This window comes from Lathyrus oleraceus, chromosome 4 (assembly GCF_024323335.1).
Source record: "Lathyrus oleraceus cultivar Zhongwan6 chromosome 4, CAAS_Psat_ZW6_1.0, whole genome shotgun sequence".
Taxonomy (NCBI): domain Eukaryota; kingdom Viridiplantae; phylum Streptophyta; class Magnoliopsida; order Fabales; family Fabaceae; genus Lathyrus; species Lathyrus oleraceus.
In genome coordinates, this window is record NC_066582.1 from 483,952,755 (window position 1) to 483,978,656 (window position 25,902).

The 25,902-nt window shown below is 40.1% G+C and overlaps 2 protein-coding genes across 3 annotated transcripts in view; both read left to right on the top strand.

Moving 5' to 3' along the window:
* The window catches only part of LOC127076418 (inorganic pyrophosphatase 2), an 88,950-nt gene that overhangs the window by 40,192 nt on the left and 22,856 nt on the right, over positions 1-25,902 (top strand). The window lies entirely within an intron of this gene.
* On the top strand, positions 19,196-20,798 carry LOC127076421 (uncharacterized). Its single transcript, XM_051018070.1, has 7 exons — positions 19,196-19,452; positions 19,544-19,732; positions 19,823-19,933; positions 20,018-20,099; positions 20,188-20,283; positions 20,383-20,482; positions 20,576-20,798. The coding sequence occupies exons 1-6, from the start codon at positions 19,340-19,342 to the stop codon at positions 20,479-20,481; spliced, it is 690 nt and encodes a 229-aa protein (XP_050874027.1). The 5' UTR covers positions 19,196-19,339; the 3' UTR covers position 20,482; positions 20,576-20,798.

Sequence of the window (25,902 nt, forward strand, 5' to 3'; positions counted from 1 at the left end):
CCTTGTTTCCCAGAATCAAATCTTCAGATACGTTGATACGACTTTTAACTTTCTTTGGGATTTCTGGGGATTTAATTTCTTCAGAGTTCTGAGTGACAGTTGCTTCTGGAGTTTTATCAGATCCTGCAAGAGTGATTTCTAAATCTGCAAAATTTTCAACTAGCTTTGACTTTTCAGGGTCAAGCTTATCATCAAATCTGACATGAATTGATTCTTCCACAATTTTGGTTTCTGTGTTGTATACTCTGTAGCCTTTAGAGCGTTCTGAGTATCCTAACATAATACCTTTCTGTGCTTTGGAATCGAACTTGTTCAGATGTTCTTTAGTGTTTAAGATAAAGCAAGAACATCCAAAAGGATGAAAATATGAAATGTTTGGTTTTCTTCCTTTACACAGTTCATAGGGAGTCTTTTCCAGAATAGGTCTTATAGAGATTCTATTCTGAATGTAACACGCTGTATTTACAGCTTCTGCCCAAAAGTGCTTTGCCACATTAGTTTCATTGATCATGGTTCTGGCCATCTCTTGGAGTGTCTTATTCTTCCTCTCTACAACTCCATTTTGTTGTGGAGTTCTAGGACAGGAGAAATCATGGGATATTCTATTAGAGTCAAATAATTCCTCAAAATCTTTGTTTTCAAATTCCCCACCATGATCACTTCTGACTCTAATAATTTTAGAGTCAAATTCTTTTTGCACTTTGGAGCAGAAACTAGTGAATACAGAGTGAGACTCACTCTTGTGCTTTAGGAATTTCACCCATGTCCAGCGGCTATAATCATCAACAATGACTAGTCCATACTTCTTTCCATTGACTGATGCTGTTTTCACAGGACCAAATAAGTCAATGTGGAGAAGTTCCAGAGGCTTAGAGGTAGAAACAACATTTTTCTTTTTGAAAGACGTTTTTGAAAATTTTCCTTTCTGACATGCCTCACATAGAGCATCTGAAGAAAACTTTAGTTTAGGTAGGCCCCTGACTAACTCGAGTTTATTTAGCTGAGAAAGTTTCCTCATGCTAATGTGGCCCAAGCGTCTATGTCATACCCATTGCTCTTTATGAACCGACATCAGACATTTAACATTTTGTTCTTTTAAATCAGAAAGATTAATTTTATAAATGTTGTTTTTCCTCTTACCTGTGAAAAGGACAGAGCCATCGTTCTGATTAATGGCTTTACATGTTTTTTGATTAAAGATTACATCATAACCGTTATCACTTAATTGACTTATGGATAACAAGTTATGCATTAATCCTTCTACGTAAAGGACATCAGATATAGAGGGAAGAGTACCATTACCAATAGTTCCGGAGCCTCTGATCCTTCCTTTCTGATCTCCTCCGAAGCCTACAAACCCAGCGTCTTTAAGTTCCAGACTTTGGAACATAGACTTTCTTCCCGTCATGTGTCGCGAGCATCCAGAGTCCAGGTACCATGACTGGTGTCTGAACTTTGCTGCATAGGATATCTCTTCAGATTCTTCATCTGAGCTGCTCCTGGATGTGGTAGCCATAAGTGCCACGTTGGCCTGTTCATCAGAGTCAGATTCTGATGACCCAGATTCACTATCATCCCAGGTAGCCATTAATCCTTTCTTTGTCCTGAAGGTATTTTTCTTGAAGCTTTCTTTTCTAGAATTGTCTTTCTTTAGCTTGGGGCATTCATTCCTGTAGTGACCTGTTTCTTTACATTCATAACAAGTAATATCTTTGTTAGTTTTACCTTTTGAGGTTGATTCTGATCGATCCCCTCTGGGTCTTGGTCTTCTGAAGTTGTTGTTCCTCTTTTTCCAGAGTTGTTTAACTCTTCTGGTCAGGAGGGACAATTCTTCTTCATCATCAGAATCTTCTGGTTCAGAGTCATCAGTATCTTCAGTTTCTGCCTGGAGAGCTTTGGTTCTGTCAAGTTTGCGTCTTTCATATCTGGACTTTAATGCTACGGACTTGTTCCTTTTCTGAGGCTCATCTTCCTCTAGTTCTATCTCATGGCTTCTGAGGGAACTGACAAGTTCTTCAAGACTGATATTGTTCAGATCCTTTGACAGCTTCAGAGCAGTAACCATGGGTCTCCATTTCTTTGGCAGACTTCTGACTATCTTTTTGACGTGGTCTGCAGTTGTGTATCCTTTGTCTAGAACCTTGAGACCTGCAATCAGAGTTTAGAATCTAGAGAACATTGCCTCTATGGCTTCATCATCTTCCATTTTGAAAGCTTCATATTTCTGGATAAGCGCCAGAGCCTTTGTCTCTTTAACCTGAGAGTTTCCTTCATGAGTCATCCTTAGAGAGTCAAGTATGTCTTTGGCTGTTTCTCTGTTGGTGATCTTTTCATACTCGTTGTAAGATATAGCATTTAGGAGTATGGTTCTGGCCTTGTGATGATTTTTGAAAACTCGCTTCTGATCATCTGACATCTTACTTCTGGGAACTTCAGCTCCATCCTCTGTGACAGGAGGTTTGTATCCATCTGTGACAATGTCCCAGAGATCAGCATCATAGCCTAGAAAGAAACTTTCAATTCTATCTTTCCAGTAATCGAATTTCTCTCCATCAAAGACAGGAGGCTTAGCATTGTAACTATCCTTTTCATTTGTGTGGGCCATAGTTTTTCTCGTTCTGGATCTCTCTACACTGTTAAGTGTTTGATTAGAAAATCAATAACAGAGCCGGAGCTCTGATACCAATTGAAGATGAGAAAAACAAGAAAGGGGGGGTTTGAATTGTTTGGAAAATAAGCGCTTTTTCAAAATAAAAATCACACAAGGAATTTATACTGGTTCGCTTATAACACAAAGCTACTCCAGTCCACCCGGCCAAGGTGATTTCGCCTTCAACAAGGACTTAATCCACTAATCTTGAAAGATTGATTACAAACAACGTCTAAGAGAAAGATCTCTTAGTCCTCTCAAGTATACAGACTGCGCAGAGTCACTTGAGGAAATAAAAACAAGGATAAAGACTTATGTAATCTAGAGTGCTTCTAAGATAAGCAAATATTACAACAGCAAGAACAAAGTGTTTCACGTTCTAAGCAAAAGCTTCGTGAAGATTGAGAGAATAAAACGTGTTTATGTGTGTTGATGTTTCAGTAAAATTCATGTATGCTCAATGTTGATTTCAGTCCTTTATATAGGAATGAAGTAGTCGTTGAAACTGATGGATAATAATTCAAATTAATGCCATAACTTATATAGCTTCTTGCCAATACTACTTTTTTTCTCCTCGAATGACTTCTTTCCAAATATAGTTCCTTTTCATTTGAATTTGGAGTTAACGTCTCTTTCTGTATTAGGAAATCCATTTCCATACCTTTATTTGAAGTTAACGTTACTCTTCCTTTATTTAGCAAATCCATGATCAGAGTCTTCATGTTTCTGAGAATCTTGGAATCTTGCTATCTTACTTCTGATGTTGATCTCTTTTGAGTTCTGATGGTTTCTTCAGATAGCGCTGAGAGCTTCTAGAGTTTGACATACCGTTGTTCAGAGTTAGAACTTCTAGAGCGTACTTCTTGTTCAGATGCTTCTGATATTTTGCTGTTTTGCTCAGAGTTAGATTTTCTTGAACGTGTTTCTACTTCTGGTCTTCTGATAATTTGTATCTGATATGATTCTGTATCTGATGACGTTATCAGATTTCTTCCTTAGAACCCTGCACACTTAGAAACTTTTCGTTAGGGTGCCATTTTTGGTTTCATCCTTTGTTATCATCAAAATCATGGAATCTGTTGTAGAACAATTTTTGTTCTTACACAGCAGCTGTACCGTTCCGGAAAATAACGAGAAAATGCATTCAGATCGAAATGCGTTGGTTACCGTTCGTGATGGAGTCCAAGGGAGAGATGAGTGGTACTTGGATTCCGGTTGTTCAACACATATGACGGGTCGAAAATATTGGTTTGTGCAAATCAATCAAGCGGCAAAAAGTAAAGTCAAATTTGCCGACGACACCACTTTAAACGCCGAAGGGGTAGGAGATGTTTTGATCAGAAAAACGAATGATGGACATTCGAGGATCAAAGATATCTTGTATATATCGGGAATTAAGTGTAATCTTTTAAGTATTGGCCAATTACTTGAAAGAGGATACAAAATTCAGTTGAAGGACAAGATTTTACGCGTTTTGGATTCGAATGGTGTGTTGATTCTAAAAACGCCGATGGCTGCCAATAGAACCTTTAAGGTTGAGTTAAAGGTTATGGAGCATCGTTGTCTAGCTACCGCGGCAAGTAGAGATGAGTGGTTATGGCATTACCGTCTTGGTCACCTTAATTTTAGGGATCTAAGAAAGTTGCAACAAAGTGAAATGGTAACGGGGCTGCCACACATTAGTATTCCAACTGAATTGTGTGAGGAATATGTGAAGGCTAAACAACACAAGAATGTGTTTAGCAAAGATGCGGGTCAAAGAACCAAAGGCTTACTTGAGGTGGTATGTTCCGATGTTTGCGGACCGATGCAAGTAGAGACTTAGGGTGGCAATCAATATTTTTTTACGTTCATTGACGATTTTAGTAGGAAGCTTTGGACATATCTTATCAAGAGAAAAGATGAAGTATTTGGAGTTTTCAAGAATTTCAAATCCATGGTGGAGCGCCAAAGCGGTCGGAAGCTCAAAATTCTTAAAATCGGATGGTGAAGGTGAGTATGCCTCTAGTGAGTTTGGGAAGTTTTGTGATCTTGAGGGAATTGTACGTGAGGTGGTGCCTCCGTATACGCCTCAACAAAACGGGGTTGTCAAGAGGAAAAATCGTACAATAATGAACATGGTGCGTAGTATGCTTTGTGGGAAGAATTTGCCTAAGGAATTGTGGGGTGAGGTCGTGTCTACAACCACCTACTTATTAAATAGGTGTCCCACTAAGAAGCTGGAGAAACTCACACCGGAAGAGGCTTGGAGTGGCTTCAAGTCAAATCTGAATCATTTGCGCGTTTATGGATCGATTGCATATCGTCATGTACCGGACCAACTTCGGAAGAAATTGGATGATAAAGGTGAGAAGCTGATATTTGTAGGATATCACTCTACTGGAGGGTACAAGTTGTTCGATGGAAGAAATCGGAAGGTCGTCATAACCCGGGATGTGACTTTTGATGAAGTAAAAAATGCAGAAAATGTTGCAGTAACCGGTTACCTAAATAGCAGTAACCGATTACTCACAGAAAATGAAGCAGTAACCGATTACCCTACTGGGAGTAACCGGTTACACAGAAAAGATTTGCAGCAACAGCAGTTTTTTGAATTCTCTGATCCTGAGGCTTATGACACAGTTGTACCAGCACCTACAGTAGCGCAAAATGATGTTGTTAATAATGGTAGACCAGTGAGGCAAAGAGCCTTGCCTCATAGACTCCAAGATTACGAAAGATTCAAAGATAACAAAGTGAATAACGATGGTGACTTTGTTCGTTTCGCGCTTATGGCCGAATCTTAACCGGTAAATGAGGAAGAAGCCTTAAGTGATCCTAAGTGGATATGTGCAATGAAAGAGGAGCTGGAATCTATTGAGAAAAATGGTACTTGGGAGTTGGTCGATTTACCACTTGGAAAGAAACCGATTAGTGGCGAAGGGGTTCTTGCAACGAGAAGGTATAGACTATGAGGAGGTATTCGCATTGGTGGCTAGATTAGAGACTATTCGTTTGGTTGTTGGTATTGCGCATATCAACAATTGGATGGTTTACCAAATGGATGTCAAATCTGCGTTTTTGAATGGTCCTCTTGTTGAGGAAGTCTATGTGGGGAAGCCACCCGGTTTCGTGATAAAAGATCAAGAGATGAAGTATTACAAGCTACACAAGGCGTTGTATGGTTTGAAACAAGCTCCAAGAGCTTGGAACAAACGTATTGACGGCTTTCTTATTGACATTGGTTTCAAACGATGTGTATCCGAACATGGAGTTTATGTGAGATCGGATACGAATGATGGTGTGATTATACTTTGCTTGTATGTTGATGATCTCTTGATTACGGGCAGCCATGACAAGAGTGTTTCAAGGTTCAAAAGTGAGCTCATGAGAGAGTTTGAGATGATGGACCTTGGTGTCATGAATTACTTCCTTGGCATAGAGTTTCACAAGTCAAAAGTGGGGATGCTTATTGTCATACCCCAAAATTTGTCCGTCGATATTTCAAAGCATTCCTCAATACCCTCTGACTTGCTCTGCAAGGCACTGATATCAAATGGACAAAAGCCCAGCTCACAACAGGCCCAATCCAAAGGCGGCCCAAAATAGCTTGCTCGCTAGGCGAGCAGTCCCTTCGCCTAGCGAACATTTCATCATGACACTCGCCCAGCGAAGCATCAGATCCAGGAAAAAGCCCAGAACTAGCTTGCTCGCTAGGCGAGCAATTCCTTCGCCTAGCGAAGCTTGCGAAAATCTGAAGTTTTGGACCTCATTTTAAGCCCATTAGGTCACCACCACTACTACTATAAATACCAGCTCCTCAGCCACGAAAAGGACGGACACACAGACCCAGAGGGAGAAACACAGAAACCCTGCTGATCCAGAGAATTCGGAAGACGGAAACCCTGAAGGCCGCTCACCCGCCTCGAAGCTACCACCGCCCAGCTCAATCTGATACCTAGAGTGATCAGTTCAACATAGCTATTGCAAACAGGTTTGCGTATTATCGTTGTTATATGCTTCCAATTGATAACCGTTACCTACATAATGCATCATGATTAAATTTTGATATGTAACCTGATTTCACATGCAAATTTAAGTATGCTTGAACATCATGAATGCTATCCATGCTGTGCCTGTAATTTAATGTCATAATTCAAGGTTCCGGAGACGGTACGATTGCCAAAATTCAAAATTTGTGGCCGCTCGCTAGCACATCGCTAAGCGAACCTGGAGCGAATATTCGCTAAGCCTTCGCTAGGCGAAGCAGAGGCGAACGTACCAGTAGCTGTTCTCATGTTTCGTTTTATGTTTGTCTTATTGTAATCATGCATTATTTGGCCTTGTGACTATTGTGTTCATTCTGTAGTGCAATTTTCAATTGCACTTTAACTTGGTATTCTCACCCGTGTGTTTAATTTGTGTTAAAGCTCGCATATTCTCAAGGAAGTGGCTGGCTAGGTACTCCACTTTATGTGTGGAAGACTTTCATGGAGATGGATTCTAAATTATTTCACTTTAACGTGAAAATTCATATTGATTGCCTAACCAATTTTAATGTATTGATTCTTAATGTATTGATTTTAATGTATCGATTTAATGCGGAATCATCATAATTACCTAATGAACTTAAAATATGGACTTTAAATAAACCATACCGGACCTCTCTTTATTACCCCACGATTACGTAATACGGTCATGTCCCGCGAATGTGGGGATACACTTAGCAATGGCCCTTCGATTAAATCATCATAAAATAAATCATGGTCCCTCGGATGTTGCCTTCGGAAATACGATTTTGTCCCTCGATGACCCTTCGGTGTAGCCTACGGTTAAATGATGATAGTCCCTTCGAATGCTAAGGTATCCTCACAACTGTTGCCTTCAATGACCAATCGATGACCCTACGATGACCCTTTAACATCCAAAGGATAAACTACTTACTTCTCAATAGTAAGGACAGTTTTACCCTCATAAGGATAGGAAATGCCCGGAAAGACCTCGGACAGGTATGACCTTAATTGCTCATTCATAACCTAAAAAATACTTTTCACACCTCACACCTTTCAAACATCCTTTTGGAAAATCACCACTTAGCATACATCTGTACTAGGATCATTGCCGAGTTATATTTTTCTAAACTACTTTCAAAACACTAAACGAGATAACCACTTTGTATACATTCATGCAAGAATCATTACAAAGTTAAATTCTCCCTTTTCAAAACATCCTTCACACATTTCTCAACCACCTTTTTCAAACTAGAAAACATAAATGATTGAGCAATTAAGAGCCCATGGATAACCATGGATATAAAGGGTGCTAATACCTTCCCTTTGTATAAAGTACCTCCCGAACCTAAGAATCTAAATTAAGGTCTTTCCTGTTCTTTTCCACCTTTCCTTATGGGATAAAAGAAAAGTCGGTGGCGACTCTTGCTAACCGCGACATCGCGATTAAAAAACAAAAAGTCCAGTTCACCGTATGACAGAACTGGCGACTCTGCTGGGGAATACAAAGAGAGGTCCACCTTAAAAAAAAATCATTTATGTTTTCCTAATTGTTCTTTCGTTTAAGGGAATTGTTGAGTGAAAGATCCTACACCCGGATCTAGTGTACCTTAGGTAAGTAGCAATAGATCATCGCGACTATCCGGCGTATACTGGAATGGTTAAAATGATAGCTACGGTTAATGTGACACTTTGGATGTCCTGATGTTCCTCATGTTCACTTGAGGAGAAATTTGGCATTCGCGTGGTGTCATCAAAGCATTAACCAGACCTTTAGAACCCTAATTGACTTATCCTAGCCATTAGAAAGTAGTGAGATAACTGATTTCGGTTCCGACTGAGGTTGGTTGATACTCGATGCTACACTCTTTGAGATTGGACTTTAGGGAAGCTTCGGTCAATCACTTGATGTTGCACTGAAGTGGACTTAAAGAAAGGTCGATGATTGGAGATCCTTCTAGAACCCAGTTACTATTCTAGGACAGGTTGAACCAACCAAACTTCAGTGGGGAGGGTATTCACCTATGGAACTCATGCAAGCCTTAAAACCTAGGAATAATTGTTGTGTGACATGCTTGTGTTTGCATAACATCATAACATCATAACATCATAACATCATAACATCATGGCATCATACTAACCATTTCAAGGACTTAGGAATTTAGCTTTGCTCTGTTGAACAGGTTATGGCTTCCAGGAAGACTATCCGGATCAATCTTGTAACGATCTCTCCTCAACTCAAGGATTTGGTGTCAGAACTCCCCGATCATGCTCAGTTCAACAAGAAACATGGTCATCTCCTCAATTTGGTTACCACTGGTTTCAAAGAAGATATGATGAGAGTCCTATTCCAGTTCTTCGATCCTAAGCATCATTGCTTCACTTTCCCAGATTATCAGTTGGTACCCACATTAGAAGAGTTTTCCAAGCTGCTTGGGATACCTATCCTTGATCAAATACCTTTCAGTGGTCTGGAAAAGATGCCAAAGTCTGAAGAAGTTGCCGCAGCTCTACACATGACGAAGTCTGACATTGAGACCAACTGGGTAACAAGGAGTGGAGTTAAGGGCTTACTTGCCAAATTTCTGGTAGGTAAGGCCCGAGAATTCCTAAAAGTTAGGAATGTCCATGCTTTTGAAGACGTTCTAGCATTACTAATCTATGGTTTGGTGCTATTCCCTAATCCGGACCAATTCATAGACGTGAATGCTATTAAGATATTCCTCACTCATAACCCTGTGCCTACCTTGCTTGGAGACATCTTGCATTCCCTTCACACTCGTACTATGAAAAGGCACGGGACTCTCATGTGCTGCATACCTTTACTGTCTAGGTGGTTTATTTCGCACCTTCCTCAATCAGTCTTGAAGAATGATCAAAATCTGAAATGGTCTCAAAGGATAATGGCACTCTCTCATTCAGACATCCGGTGGTGTTCTAACCTCAGAGAAAATGTTATCATCATCGACCCTTGTGGAGAATTCCCTAATGTACCACTCATGGGGATAAGAGGAGGTATTACTTATAATCCTGCCTTAGCCCTACGTCAGTTTGGGTATGCTCGAAGGGATGGTCCACATGAAATGATTGTTCAAGGTACAGTGTTCGACTATGACAATGACCCTCAAAATCTCCGTCAAAAGTTTGTACGAGCTTGGGGCATGGTGAAAAGAAGCAATTTAGGAAAGAAAAATTCTATTCCTATGGAGCCTTATCTCAGATGGGTACGCGCCAGAGCTCGTGAACTTGTCATGCCATATCTTGCAGTCGGACCATTGATTGTTGAATCAGAGGTCGAAGGAGGTACTTCCCAGATCATTCCTTATCCAGATATGCCTACTGATGTTGAGGAATTGAAAAGATCCTGGACCCAGTTGAGGGAGGAGAGAGATACTTTCGAAGCTCAGTTCAATGCAGAAAGGAAGAAAGTACTAGAGCTCACCAGTCAGCTTAATGAGGAACGAAGACTCAATGCATATCTTCGCCCAAAAAGAAGTCGCCCCTGGGAGACTTGAGCTTCCATTGTATCTTATTATTGTTCCTTTTGTAATGAACATTGATCAAAAAAAAAGTTAGCAATAAACATTTCTCTCTTATTGGTGATTTACGCAAAGTTAAATTCCAAAAGTCCTTGAAAACATTTCATACATTGCATAGCATAACATAACATTGCATAACAGGTACTCTAAAGGGATCAATGTTCTCACGGTTTTTCTCCAAACAGAAAAATGGATCTCGAACAAACTGTCAAAGATCTCCAGACTCAGAATGCTCAATTCAAGGAGATGATGCTAAGCTTATCCAAGGGGCAGGAGGAACTGAAGGCTCTTTTGGTCGAAAAGAAGAAAGACAAGAAAGCTGTGAGTTTCATTAACCCGGGAAGAAGGCGCAAAGGACAGGCTACGGGAATCAAATTTGGAATCCCGAATGGCCCAGAAGAGGGGGCGGAAAATGATTCAGAGGAGGAGAATGCTGATTTCTCTAACCCTGAGGATGACGATGAAGAGTATGAAAATGAACAGTACTCTCCAAGGGATGATAAGTATAAATTGCTGGAGGAACGCATGCTAGCCATGGAGGGTCAGAAGACACCTGGTCTGGATTTCGAAAGTTTGGGTCTGGTCTCCGATGTGACCGTTCCCCGCAAATTCAAAATCCCCACTTTCACTAAGTACGATGGTGCGTCTTGTCCTCAGATGCATCTAAGGGCTTATGTGAGAAAGATTCAGCCGCATACCACTGATAGGAAGTTGTGGATTCATTTCTTCCAAGAGAGCCTGTCTGGCACACAGTTGGAATGGTATTATCAGCTCGAGAGCTCTGACATCCGCACCTGGACTGATTTAGCAACAGCTTTCTATAAGCAGTACCAGTACAATTCTGAATTAGCACCTACTCGGCTACAGTTGCAGAATATGGCCATGGGATCTAAAGAAAGCTTCAAAGAGTATGCTCAGAAATGGAGAGATTTGGCCGGCAGGGTCAAACCCCCTATGACGGACCGAGAATTAGTAGACCTGTTCATGGGTACCCTGACTGGCCCATTCTACAGCCACTTACTGGGGAGTTCTTCATCAGGTTTCACTGAACTTATACTGACAGGTGAACGGGTGGAGAGCGGCATTCGAAGTGGAAAGTTACAGGCGGCTACTTCTACAAGCAGTAAAAAGTCCTACCATGGGAAGAATGAATCGAATGCTGTGTATGGTCAAAAGAACCATAGTAAGAAAAATGGTGACCACGCCGTTGGAGCAGTGACAATCGCAGCCCCGCCAGCTCAAAACTTCCAGCAAAGACAAGACAGACCAAGAAGGCAGTTTACCAAGCTCAATATGACTTTAGCACAAGCACTGCAAAGCATGCTGAAGGTAAATTTAATCACTCTCAGAGGTCCTCCTGCAAATGTCAACACTGCTTCGCCTCGTTATAATCCCAATGCCAGGTGTGCATATCACTCCGATAGCCCCGGGCATGATACAAACGATTGTTGGCTGTTGAAGAATAAGATTCAGGACATGATCGACGCTGGGGAAATTGAGTTCGAGCCTCCGGAGACTCCTGATGTCATCACTGCTCCTATGCCTAATCATGACAAGGCTGTTAATGCTCTCGATGACGATTCTCTCATCACTGCTGTGGCGGACTTAACATCTCCTCTCCCGATCATAAAGAGGAATTTATTGCAAGCTGGTTTATTTCCAGGTTGTACTGAAGATTGCAATCTTTGCATACTCTGGCCCAAGGATTGTTTGAAATTGAAGAATGGTATTCAACGGCTGATGGACGATCGTACAATTCTCTTTGAAAGGGTTTCTAAGACGGAAAACCCTATTGAAGAAGTATCTGTGATTGCGAGGTCCAAGGTTCCAGTGAAGACTACTGCTCCCAGAATACCTGTGAAGATTATTGCTGAGCCCAGGGTAGCTCCTCTAATCATCACTGCCCCTGGCCCAGTACCGTATTCTTCAAGCAAAGCCATTCCGTGGAACTATGGAGGTGATGTTTACATCCATGGCGTAAAGCAAGTTGGTGACTCTGCTAATCCTAATGACATTGTTGGGACTAGTAAAGTTACTCGAAGCGGAAGGATCTTCTCTCCAGAGATCTCACCTCTAGTTCCCGAAAACCGAGGAAAGGAACCGGTCAACCCTTCCCCGTCAGGGGCACCGATCGAAGCTACTACTGAAGACGTTGCCAAACGAGAAATGGAAGAAGTGCTGAAAATCATCCGCAAGAGTGATTTTGATGTGGTAGAACAGTTGGGGCATACCCCGTCTAAGATCTCGATGTTGTCCTTGCTGTTATCTTCTGAATCTCATGCCAATGCCTTGACAAAATTCCTGAAGACTGCCCATGTACCTCAGGAGACCTCCGTCGATCAGTTTGAAAACTATGTTGCTAACCTGACTGTTGACGATGGCCTAGGTTTTTCCAATGCTGACCTGACACCGGCAGGGAAGAATCACAATAAAGCCCTGCATATTTCTATTGAGTGTAAAGGGATCACCTTGTCCCATGTGTTGATCGATAATGGCTCTTCTTTGAATGTGCTACCGAAAGTCGTGCTCGATAAACTTGACTGCAAGAGCGTTGAACTGAAGCCTAGTGACATTGTGGTGCGGGCTTACGATGGTGCAAAGAGTGTTGTCCACGGCGAAGTTGTTCTCCCTATCAAGATAGGACCTCAAGTCTTCAACACTACCTTTTATGTAATGAACATTCGTCCTGCCTACTCCTGCTTACTGGGACGCCCTTGGATTCATGAGGCAGGTGCTGTAGCTTCGTCTCTCCATCAAAAGCTGAGGTATCCAATAGAGGGTAAGATCGTCACTGTGTGTGGGGAAGAAGAATACATTGTCAGTAGTGTGCATACCTTCAGATACGTTGAGATGGATGGTGAATTCTTCGAGACCCCGTCCCAGTCATTTGAAGTGGTTCCTCCGCCTAGTCCTGTCCTTAAGCCAACTCCCCTTGTGCCCGAGGTTATTCGAGCTCCTCCTGCCATGGTCTCCCTGAAGGACGCTCAAGCTGTGGTTGAAGATGGTGGCTGTACTGGCTGGGGTCAACTGATCAACATACCCTACAAGTCTGATAAATCTGGTCTGGGATTTAGCTCGGAAAAGATGGTCAAAGATCAAATCAATGCTGTAGAAGATGCTGACAGTGATTGCGACCTGGATAGCTGGATTTTCCCAACAATTGGCGACGGACTCAATAATTGGAAGGCTGAAGACACTATCCCGATTTCCTTTAGTCAGGAGTAATTGTTATTGTCCATTTAGTATTCACTACGCCAAAACAGGTTTTTGGCAGCGCCCCTTAGACAGCGCTTTTCTCCAAAAGCGCTGCTACACGTTAAAAAAAAATAAAAATAAGGAAACTGAATACGTAGATGGCTTAAAGCGCTGCTAAATGGATGGTCTTAGACAGCGCTTTTTAAAAGCGCTGCTAAATGGCCTACCTTAGACAGCGCTTTTGAGAAGGTCCACCTTATACAGCGCTTCTCCCAAAAGCGTTGTCTAAGGCCTTAAAATTATTTAAATTAATCACAACAAAAGCGCTGTCTAAGGCCTACCTTATACAGCGCTTTTTAGAAGGTCACCTTAGACAGCGCTTTTGGGAGAAGCGTTGTATAAGGCCTTAAAATTATTTAAATTAATCACAACAAAAGCGCTGTATAAGGCCTACCTTATACAGCGCTTTTGACAAGGTCACCTTATACAGCGCTTCTCCCAAAAGCGCTGTCTAAGGCCTTTTAAATTTTAAAAAAAGCGCTGTATAAGGCCTACCTTATACAGCGCTTTTAGAAGCGCTGCTATTGACCCCTCCTGTGCCAGCGCTTTCCTTCAAAGCGCTGTCTAAGGCCATTTTAATTTGTGAGCTTAGCCAGCGCTTTTCATAAAAGCGCTGTCTAAGGCCTTATTTACCAAATTTTTTTTTTAGTAAATTATAATATATGAATTCATTCAGTACGTTAAGACCCATTTTGTTTCCCTCGCTCCCACAACCTTCTTCTCACTGCGTTCATACTCGTTGCGTTCATCATCACTGCTTCTCCCAAAACCTCCATTCTTGATTCCTGCGTTCATCACTCACTTCGTTCATCACCGTTTACATTTTTGTAAGTGCATTTTCTGTTCGTTTCATCTTTCTTTATTTAGGGCAGTTTATTAGTGATAAAGGTTTGCTTCTGGGTTGATTCTTTTGTGGTTCATGTGTTAGGGCAGTTGATTCTCTTGTGTTAGGGCAGTTGATTCTTTTGTGTGTTAGGGCAGTTGATTCTTTTGTGGTATGTTAACAAATGTATATATTTTTGATATTAATCACCATGTCAAAGGGAGATGGTTTGTGTTTGCTTCCATTAGGTTTCTATTATACTGATGATGAATTGTAGCAAGTGTTAAATGTGATTGTTAGCATTGGCGTGTAAGTTGGATAGGATTAGATAGAACTGTTAAAGGGAGATGGTGTTAGTGTTAATGAAATAGTTAATTAGTGTGGTTAGTGTTAGAATGAAAAACTGAAATGCAAGTTTAGAAAATGCAGGTCAGCTGTTAGACAGTTAAAGAAAGGCTAGCTTGTTAGAATGGGAATGATGTGAGTCAAAGTTAATTGAATGGAACTGCATTGACTTGGCTTGTGATTTTACCTTGTTGAATTGTTTTTTTTCTGATGCCATGAAACTGAACTGATTAAACTTGAATTATGTTGGACTGCTGAACTATATTGCACATTTGAACTACACTTGTTATTTGCTTGAATGTGTTGGACTGGTTTGGAAAATATTTTGCTAAGTTGGATTGGTATTAAATTGGTTTTTGACAATGCTGAACTAGTTTTGGATTGACATATTACCCTACTTGAATTGCTTGTACTTTAGTTGATTACTTTACTGACTGATTGATACATTGCTTGATCTGTTTAATGTCTAATAAGCTGTTGTTTATTTTATAGGGTGTTCATTTCCTTAGGACTCAATTGAGGACTATTGCTAACAAGCTTTGTTGACATCCACAATTAAAAGGTAGTAACTTATTGCCTCTTCTTCTTTTTTTCATAGAAATGACTTATAATATAAGCAATTATATGATAAACGCGGAAATAAGTTGTTTATTCATATAGGGTGTTAGTCCTCTAAATTATTTCCAATCATTTGACATTCAATCATAATAAATATCCAAATTGTCATGATTTTAATAGCATAACTACAACATAGTTATAGTTACTTCACTTCATAGTTAGTAGAAGAATAGATATATATATATATATATATATATATATATATATAATTTATTAGTTTGTAATAATCTTCTTTTTGTGACGCGAAAGTGTTTATCTTAGGAAATTCTTCTTTTATGTTGTTTTGAAATAGTTGCGTGAATAATTTAGGAAAACCATGGATAAAAAATGGATGTCTGCCGATCGATTGTCGAAAGAGTACGAGAATGGGGTATTGGAATTCGTTAAGTTTGCTGTTGAACATGTCAAAGACCCCAGTCGAATGAAATGTCCTTGCTTGGGTTGTTGTTATATGGGTCGGGTTGACGCAGATGGATTGAAATCGCATTTACTGATGCGTGGAATTGATCGAAGTTATACGTGTTGGATATTTCATGGTGAGAAAATTAACGAGAATGTTGAACAGAGGGAGAAAAGTAATACGACCTATGCTTCATACGACAAAGACACGGAAACATACGATTGTGATCGAGTTGAAGAGATTGTAGAAGCACTGGATGAAGATCTTCATGATTGTCCTGAAATGTTTGAGAGGATGGTAAGCGATGCAGAGAAACCGTTGTACAAAGGTTGCACTAAATTCTCAAGACTTTCTGCGGTATTAAAGTTGTACAACTTAAAGGCGGGCAATGGATGGTCGGATAAAAGTTTCACAGAGTTGTTGGCCCTTATGAGAGAAATGCTACCGGATGATAATGTTCTTCCTAATCGAACCTATGAGGCAAAAAAAATGTTGTGCTCTATTGGCATGAGCTATGATAAGATACATGCTTGTCCTAACGATTGCATTTTGTTTCGTAACGAATATGCAATGTTAACTGAGTGCCCTAAATGCGGTTTGTCTCGATATAAGAAAAGATTATCTCCCGCAAAAGTCTTATGGTATTTTCCGATAATTCCGAGATTTAGGCGCATGTTTCGTAGTGAAACCGATGCAAGACATCTTACTTGGCATGCAGATGAAAGAATTATTGATGGAAAGTATCGGCATCCGGCTGATTCACCACAGTGGTCGAAGATTGATAATGATTATCCTGAGTTTGGATCAGAAGCAAGAAACCTTCGATTGGCATTATCTACTGATGGAATGAACCCACATGGTCTTCAAAGTATCTCACATACCACATGGCCTGTGATTCTTATGATTTATAACCTACCTCCGTGGCTATGTATGAAGCGTAAGTACATGATGTTATCTATGTTAATCTCTGGGCCTAAACAACCAGGGAATGACATAGACGTATACTTGACACCTCTGATCGAAGATTTAAAGATTTTGTGGGAGAACGGTGTGGAGGTTTATGATGGATATAGGAAAGAAAGTTTCAATTTGAGGGCGATGTTGTTTGGCACAATTAATGATTTTCCAGCATACGGGAATCTATCTGGGTATAGCATTAAAGGTCAACGTGCGTGTCCTGTTTGTGAAGACGAAACCGATACGATTCGATTGGAACTTTGCCAGAAGAATGTGTTTCTCGGTCATCGTAGATTCTTACATTCTAAACATCACTACCGTGGGTGGAGAAAAGCATTCAATGGAGACACCGAACATCGTAGAGCTCCACCCGCATTGTCAGGTGAACAAGTTTTTGAAAAGGTGAAAGATGTGCGTACTGAGTTTGGCAAGCCTTTTGCACATAAGATTGTGAAAGGTGGGTGGAAGAAAAGGTCAATATTTTTTGAATTGCCATATTGGAAGTCTTTGTACGTGAGACATTTTCTCGATGTTATGCATATTGAAAAAAACGTATTTGAAAGTGTTATCGGCACATTACTCAATATAAAAGGCAAGTCTAAGGATGGCCTTAAAGCAAGGCAGGACATGTTAAAAATGGGAATGAGAACTGAATTAGCACCCGTGAAGAAAGGAAGACGAACATATCTACCACCTGCCGCTTTTACTTTATCTAGAAAGGAGAAAAAAAATTTGTGTAAGTCTCTGAGTGAAGTTAAGGTTCCAGAAGGTTACTCATCTGATATCAGAAGACTTGTTTCTATGAAAGACCTCAAGTTGAAGAATTTGAAGACACATGATTGCCATGTTATAATGGAACATTTTCTACCGATAGGTATACGTTCTATTTTGCCAGAAAAAGTAAGAAGTGCCATAACTAAATTGTGTTTTTTCTTTAGGTCAATTTGTAGTAAGGTGATCGATCCCGAGATCTTACCAACACTACAAAAAGAGATTGTAATTACCTTGTGTGAGCTTGAAATGTATTTTCCTCCGTCTTTTTTGACATAATGGTTCATTTAGTTGTTCATCTTGTGAAAGAGACACAGTTGTGTGGACCAGCTTATATGAGATGGATGTACCCTGCTGAACGGTATATGAAAATATTAAAAGGGTACGTGAAATCCCGAAGTCGACCAGAGGGTTGTATTGTTGAACGATACATTGTTGAAGAAGCTGTTGAGTTTTGTACTGAATATTTGTCTAACGTTCAATCGATTGGACTCCCCAGAGCTCAGATTTTCGACAAAATGGAAGGTAAAAAATTAATTGGGAATAAAATTGTGACAATATCAAGGGATGAACGGGATCAAGTTCATTTGTATGTTCTGCACAATAATAATGAGGTTGAGCCATATGTTGAAATGCACAAGGATGTACTCCGAAGGTTAAATCCGAACAGAAATGAAAATTGGATAGTTATAGAGCACAATCAAAGTTTCATACAATGGTTGAAGGATCATATTTATTTGAAGCGCTCTTCAGATCCTTCTTCGGTAACAGAAAGGTTGAGATGTTTGGCATATGGTCCAAGTTTGCATGTGTTTTCTCATAGCGCATATTCAATTAATGGATACACATTTTATACCAAAGAACAAGATGATAAGAGTACTATGCAAAATAGTGGTGTCACCGTGCTAGCTGAAGCAATGCATATATCAAGTATGAAGGACTTAAACCCCAAATATGCAAATTTGTCATATTTTGGAGTTATTGAGCACATTTGGGTGTTTGATTACGAGAAGTTTCAGATTCCCATCTTTGGTTGCAAGTGGGTGAATAGTAGTGGCATACGAATGGATAAGTCTGGATTTTTGCAAGTTGATCTTACTAGGGTGGGGTACAAAGATGAACCTTTTATTCTAGCATCTCAAGCTAAACAAGTGTTCTATGTGAATGACCCGAAGAGTACAAAATGGTCTATAGTGCTTTTCTCTAACAAAGTCACTGATGATAGCGGTGTCGATCAATGTGATATTGATGTTGAGAATGAGTCATGCATTAGACGGAATGAGTTGAATAGAAATGATGAAGTTGATGATCTTATACCGGATGAGTCATATATAAGAAACGATCATAATGAGGGAATTTGGATCAATTCATCCGTACGCATTACTAAGAAACAAGTGATTAATATTCCAACAAAGAAAAGAAAGAGATGTTAGTGACTTAGGTAAATTATCCATGGTTTCTTTATTCTTTTGTTTTCAATTGCTTTGATTATAAGTTATATCTGATAATGCATGATTTCATTATATTTTTGTTTTCAATTGCTTTGATTATAAGTTATATCTGATAATGCATGATTTCTTTATATTTTTGAATCGTGATGAGTTTTAATGCATGTGATTAATGAAAATAGACTTTCTCCACGATTCCGGAGCCAATGGTATACTTTGTTTTTCGATTCGGACAACTTTTTCCCTGATTTTACTGTTGCTGTACTGTTACAAAAAACATGCTTCCACTCGGAATTTGGACGAATCGAGTTCATTTTTGAGTCCTTTGGCCCGTTTGTAGGCTACCATGTAATTTTCGTCCAATTCAATACACTTTGACTTTGACACTTACTAATTATATGATATTTAGATTCCTGTTGCTAAGAAGACTGAAATTTCCAAGAGGACCGGGGCTAAAAAGAAAAATCCTTCCAAGTATAGAGCGTGCCTCCATACATATTTAGAAACGACAGATATTTCGGATGGATGTGTTCGTTTAATACCTATGGATGGAGCTATTTTTGGTTTTGAGTATGCCGAGCCATTGGGTAAAGAGGATTTTGATCAAATTTTGTATCATACGCAATTAAGCGTTGGTGTTATCAACACATACATGAGGTATATCCGATCTACTTTGTTTAAATTCTTGAACAAGTTATTTACTCGTTTCATATGAATAGTCTAAATGTTAATGATGTTTTTATATAAGGTATTTATATGACAAATTGATGGGTCCGCGTGGGTTGGAGCAAAGATTCTCATTCTTAAATCCCATGAAAACGAACTTAACCGAAATGATAAGAAAACCAGATGAAGTCAGGACGTATGTAGTCGAGCGCTTTATGGCCGACACAGATAGAGAAAAGTTGTTCTTTTTACCGTTTAATACCGGCGACGGGTTAGTTCTTCAATCTAAATTCATCTGTTATAATTTTTCATATTTTGACGTCGTGTAGAAAGTTTCCATCTAACATTTGTTTTATTACAGTGGACATTGGTTGTTGGTCGCGATAAATCCTTTTAAAGAAATTGTGTATTATTTGGATTCTTTACACAATGATTGGACAACATACCCTGCTATGAAGACGATAGTTGACACGTAAGTGCAAATAACCCAATATTCGTGTGTATACTTATTTATTTATGTGAATTGTTCTAAATATTCGTTTATATTTCATTATAGCATTATACAAACTGTTCGAGCACAAAGAAAAATTCAAGTACCAAAGAGAAAAGCCAATAACATTACATGGAATAGAGTGGAGGTATATTAATTATCACAATTTTGATTATATTAGTGATGACACATGATAAAACTTAGGATATTTATCCATATTGTTTTTCCATGTGTAGTGTCCTCGACAGCGTAATAATATAGATTGTGGATATTACACGTTGAGGTTTATGAAAGAAACTCTTCTTATGGATCGAACAGATATTCCATCTGATGTATGGATTTCTAACTTATGAGTTATTTTCATATTTAACACATATTTCTCATAATTAAATAGATTTAACTAAATCATACTATGTTATATTATTATGTAGTACTTTGATGAATATAGATGTGCTTATTACTCAAAAGATCAGTTGGATGAAATTAAAGAGGAATTGTGTCAATTCATTATCGAGCTACAGGTTTTGTGAGGTATTGAACTCTTACTTTAATTTTGAATGTGATCTGAATAACTTTGAGTGAATTCCATTTGCTTACTACAATCTTTATTTGGTGTTGTTTCAGGTTATATAGCATATTTAGAAGATAGAACTAGAATGTGTTGAAATACATTTTGATTAGCATTTTTGGAGGTTATTAGAAATGTGTAGATTTTTTGTAAAGGCAAACATTTTCAAGTATATATATAAATACTCAAAAAACTGCTGAAATTAGAAGTATATTGTGTTGAACTATAATGTGTTTATAATGCATATAGATTTTCAAGTATATGTGCATATTCAGAAGATAGAACTACAATGTGTTGAACTATAAGGTGCATATAGATTGGATTCAAGCTCCAATTTATGAAAATCTGCTGAAATTTGCAATTTACAGGTGCTAAATAATGTGGTGAAAACGTATAAAAAGATCCTCCAAAATTTGGAGTCTTAGACAGCGCTTTTAGGCAAAAAGCGCTGGTAAAGGCATTTTAATTTTGACCTTAGACAGCGCTTTTATCAAAAAAGCGCTGGCATAGGTGGTTAATTCAACAAAATATAGTGTAAAAAAGCGCTGGCATAGGGTGGGCTATACCAGCGCTTTTTCTGTAAAAGCGCTGGTATAGCCCACCCTATGCCAGCGCTTTTTTACACTATATTTTGTTGAATTAAACACCTATGCCAGCGCTTTTTAATAAAAGCGCTGGCATAGGGGGGGTTTAGACAGCGCTTTTTCAGTAAAAGCGCTGTCTAAACCCCCCCTATGCCAGCGCTTTTTTAGTTAATTTCAACATGAAATTAACTAAAAAAGCGCTGGCATAGGGGGGTTTTAGACAGCGCTTTTACTGAAAAAGCGCTGTCTAAACCCCCCCTATGCCAGCGCTTTTTTAGTAAATTAAGCGCTGTCTAAGACCTATACCAGCGCCAGTATAGCCAGCGCTTTTAAGCGCTGTCTAATGTCAAAAAAAGCGCTGTCTAATCCCTTGTTTGGCATAGTGATTGCAAATTTTTGTTTTTTTACAATTGAACTTCTCCAAGCGTTGTGTCTATGCCCGGGGCACAATAGCTAATTTGTTAAGGGTTTTGTCATCTTCATAAGCATATTCATATTCAATAAATCAATGGACTTTTTGCATTCAAATATTGCGCTCTTTATCTTTTCTATCATCTTCCAAACGAGCTATGTTTTCTTACACACACTCACGTAACGAATTGCAGATCCATACCCACTCTGGATCCTGTTGACAATAGTTCTACTACTGTTCATTATGACTTTGAAAATCCGATCTACCAAGCCGAGGATGGAAGTGAGGAAGATTGTGAAGTACCTGGAGAACTTGCCAGACTGTTACTGCAGGAAGAAAGGACTATACAGCCACACGAGGAGTCAGTTGAGACTGTAAATCTGGGCACTGAAGTAAACAAGAAAGAAGTCAAAATAGGAGCAGGCTTGGAAAACAGTGTCAAGAGAAGGTTGATTCAGATGTTGCATGACTATGTAGAGATTTTTGCTTGGTCTTATGAAGACATGCCAGGACTGGATACCGATATAGTAGTGCCAGTGCCAAAGAAGGATGGTAAGGTGCGAATGTGCGTAGATTACCGAGACCTGAATAAAGCGAGTCCCAAGGATGACTTTCCACTCCCGCACATTGATGTTCTGGTAGATAACACCGCTCAACACAAGGTGTTCTCATTCATGGATGGATTCTCAGGTTACAACCAGATTAAGATGGCGCCTGAGGACATGGAGAAAACTACGTTTGTGACGCAATGGGGCACGTTCTGTTATAAAGTAATGCCATTTGGTTTAAAGAATGCAGGGGCAACGTACCAGCGTGCTATGGTGGTTTTGTTCCATGATATGATTCATCGTGAGATAGAAGTATATGTAGATGACATGATAGCTAGATCTCATACTGAAGAGGAACATCTCGATCATTTATACAAACTGTTTGAGAGGTTGAAGAAATACAAGTTGAGATTGAACCCGAACAAATGCACTTTTGGAGTAAGATCCGGTAAACTCTTGGGCTTTATTGTCAGTGGTAAAGGAATTGAGGTTGACTCGGCTAAAGTGAAAGCTATTCAAGAAATGCCAGTGCCCCGTACGGAGAAAGAGGTCAGAGGTTTCTTGGGACGCTTGAACTACATTGCCCGATTTATCTCCCACTTGACCGCTGCCTGTAGACCCCTCTTCAAATTACTGAGGAAGAATCAAGAGATGATATGGAATGACGAATGCCAAGAAGCCTTTGACAAAATCAAGAAATATCTCCAGGAACCTCCAATTCTGATACCACCAGTCGAAGGAAGACCTCTAATCATGTATTTGACCGTGTTAGAAAGTTCAATGGGGTGTGTATTGGGGCAACATGACGAGTCTGGTCGAAAAGAGCATGCCATATACTACCTGAGCAAAAAGTTTACCGACTGTGAAACAAGATACTCACTGCTCGAGAGAACTTGCTGTGCTTTGGCCTGGGCTGCTCGCCGACTAAGACAGTATATGTTGAATCATACCACTTTGTTGATTTCTAGGATGGATCCCATCAAATACATGTTCGAGAAGCCTGCCCTCTCCGGAAGAATAGCGAGATGGCAGATGATCTTAACGGAATACGATATCCAGTATACTACCCAGAAAGCAATCAAAGGAAGCGTGCTAGCTGATCATTTGGCTCATCAAGCGGTGGACGATTACCAATCTATGAATTTTGAGTTCCCAGATGAGGATGTCATGCTTGTTACTGATAATGGAAAACCTAAACCAGATGAAGGACCCGAATGGGGATCCCGATGGACTATGGTCTTTGATGGATCTTCTAATGCATTGGGCCATGGTGTTGGGGTTGTACTCATTTCTCCCGAGGGTTACCATACGCCTTTCACAACTAGACTATGTTTTCATTGTACCAATAATATGGCTGAGTATGAAGCATGTATTTTTGGACTCAAAGCTGCTATAGATTGGCGAATCAAGTTTTTGAGCGTATACGGAGATTCGGCCTTGGTAATCAGTCAGATCAAAGGAGAATGGGATACTAAACATCCAAATCCCATCCCTTATCGAGAGCAGGTAATGACATTAATCCCATACTTTGAAGAGATTACATTTGAACATATTCCACGAGAAGAGAATCAGTTGGCAGACGCATTAGCTACCATGTCATCTATGTTCAGAGTCAGATGGGACGGGGAAGCCCCCAGGATTACCATTGAGCGACTAGATGAACCGGCATACTGTTACGAACTTAACACTGAGGGAGTACGGGAAAAACCTTGGTTCCACGACGTAAAAAGATATTTAGAAGCTCAGGAATACCCTGAAGGGGCATCCATCAATGACAGGAAATTCCTGAGGAAGTTCTCCGCTAAATTCTTTCTGAGTAAGGGAGTGTTATACAAACGTAATCATGACTCGACTCTGCTTCGCTGTGTGGATAAAAAGGAAGCAGAAAAGATTATGGAAGACATGCATGACGGTATTTTTGGGACTCATTCTAATGGACATACAATGGCCAAGAAGATTCTGAGATCAGGGTATTATTGGTCTACCATGGAAGCTGATTGCCACCATCATTCCAGAACCTGTCATAAGTGTCAGATCTATTCGGACAAAGTACATATGCCTCCTGCTCCATTGAACGTGTTAACAGCGCCTTGGCCCTTTGCAATGTGGGGCATCGATATGATTGGAGAGATTAAACCCACGGCTTCTAATGGACATCGCTTCATTCTCGTCGCTATTGATTACTTCACCAAGTGGGTGGAGGCAGCCTCATTCGCTTCTGTCACCAAGAATGTGGTGGCACGTTTCGTCAAGAATAGCCTTATTTGTCGATACGGCATCCCTGAAAGGATTATCACTGACAATGGTACTAATTTGAACAACAAGATGATCATTGAACTCTGCACGCAGTTCAAAATTAAACACCATAACTCTTCCCCGTACCGGCCAAAGATGAATGGCGCCGTAGAGGCTGCTAATAAGAAAATCAAGAAGATCATACAAAAGATGACAGTAACGTACAAAGACTGGCATGAGATGTTACCGTTTTCCCTCCACGGTTATCGCACTTCAGTACGCACTTCGACAGGGGCAACTCCTTTCTCTTTAGTCTACGGAACGGAAGCCGTTTTACCAGTGGAAGTTCAGATTCCCTCTCTAAGGATCATGAAAGAGGCGGGTTTAGACGAGGACGAATGGATTCAGACTCGACTCGATCAGATAAATTTGATTGATGAGAAGAGACTTGCGGCTGTTTGTCACGGGCAGATGTATCAGAAGCGCATGACTCAGGCATTTAACAAAAGAGTCAAGAGACAGAGGTATCAAATTGGCGACTTGGTGATAAAGCGTATCATGCTACCACAGGGTGATCCCAGAGGCAAGTGGACTCCCACATACGAAGGGCCATTTGTGGTTAAGAAGGTATTCTCCGGTGGAGCCATGATACTTGCTACAATGGATGGCGAAGACTTCCCGCATCCTGTGAACGCGGACATAGTTAAAAAATACTACGCATAACAGAGACCCGCTAGGTCGACGTACCTAGGCAAAACTAAGGGCATCCCGGCGAACCAAAAGGGTTCGGGCAAAAATTAGGGATAAACATATAAAGACGTGCACCCGGCAAGTCGAAAACCTGAAAAGGCGGCTTGGGCAAAAAGGGGTATCCCGGTGGACTGAAAACCTGAAAAGGCGGTCCAGGCAAAAATTAGGGATTAAAGCGTATGACTATGTCCCGTTTTCTGTCAGCTTCAACCAAGTTCAAGGGACTGAACAAGCCAATCACCTCTATCCGACAGCAGGAGATGAGATGCCTGAAGACATGATGACAGTAGTGGAATTAGAATCAATAGGACTTTTTCTGCATAGCTTTCTCTTTGTTTTCTTGACAATTTCCTCTTACTAGGATTTCTGTCTCCTTGTACACAAATTGCCTGTTTATAGGCCCTCTTTCAAAATCAATACCATTTCATTTCGGAAAAAATGTTGTTATTTTACTTTTCTGTTTTGTTTGCATAAACGTCCATTGATTTAATTTGAATTGATATATGCATTTGAATATGATCAATGTTTATCAAAAATACATGCCTAAAATGGAAATTGCAATTACTACGAGACTTCAGGACCAAGGAGAAGGTCTAACCATGCTTTCCAATGAATCCGTTGCTAATTCGATTCCCCGGCAACGCCAATTATTCCCCAGAAGAGAGTGGCATTACTAGACCAATGGGTCATCTTTTCCATCCCCAGCCAGGCTCTGTGGAGTGTTTTCACCGTCAGACAGAAATCAAGCATCCCCCAGCCGAGACAGGGTCATCAATACCAATGTCTCCGACCGGCAGACTGAGATTTATCTCCCCAGTAGTGTTCCCTGGAAGAATGTTCAGACGCCTAATGCA

Coding starts and splice junctions, on each gene's coding strand:
- LOC127076421 (XM_051018070.1), top strand. CDS start 19,340: ATGGATGGAGCTATTTTTGGTTTTGAGTATGCCGAGCCATTGGGTAAA. Junction 19,733..19,822: donor CCGTTTAATACCGGCGACGG/GTTAGTTCTTCA, acceptor GTTTTATTACAG/TGGACATTGGTTGTTGGTCG. Junction 19,934..20,017: donor ATGAAGACGATAGTTGACAC/GTAAGTGCAAAT, acceptor ATTTCATTATAG/CATTATACAAACTGTTCGAG.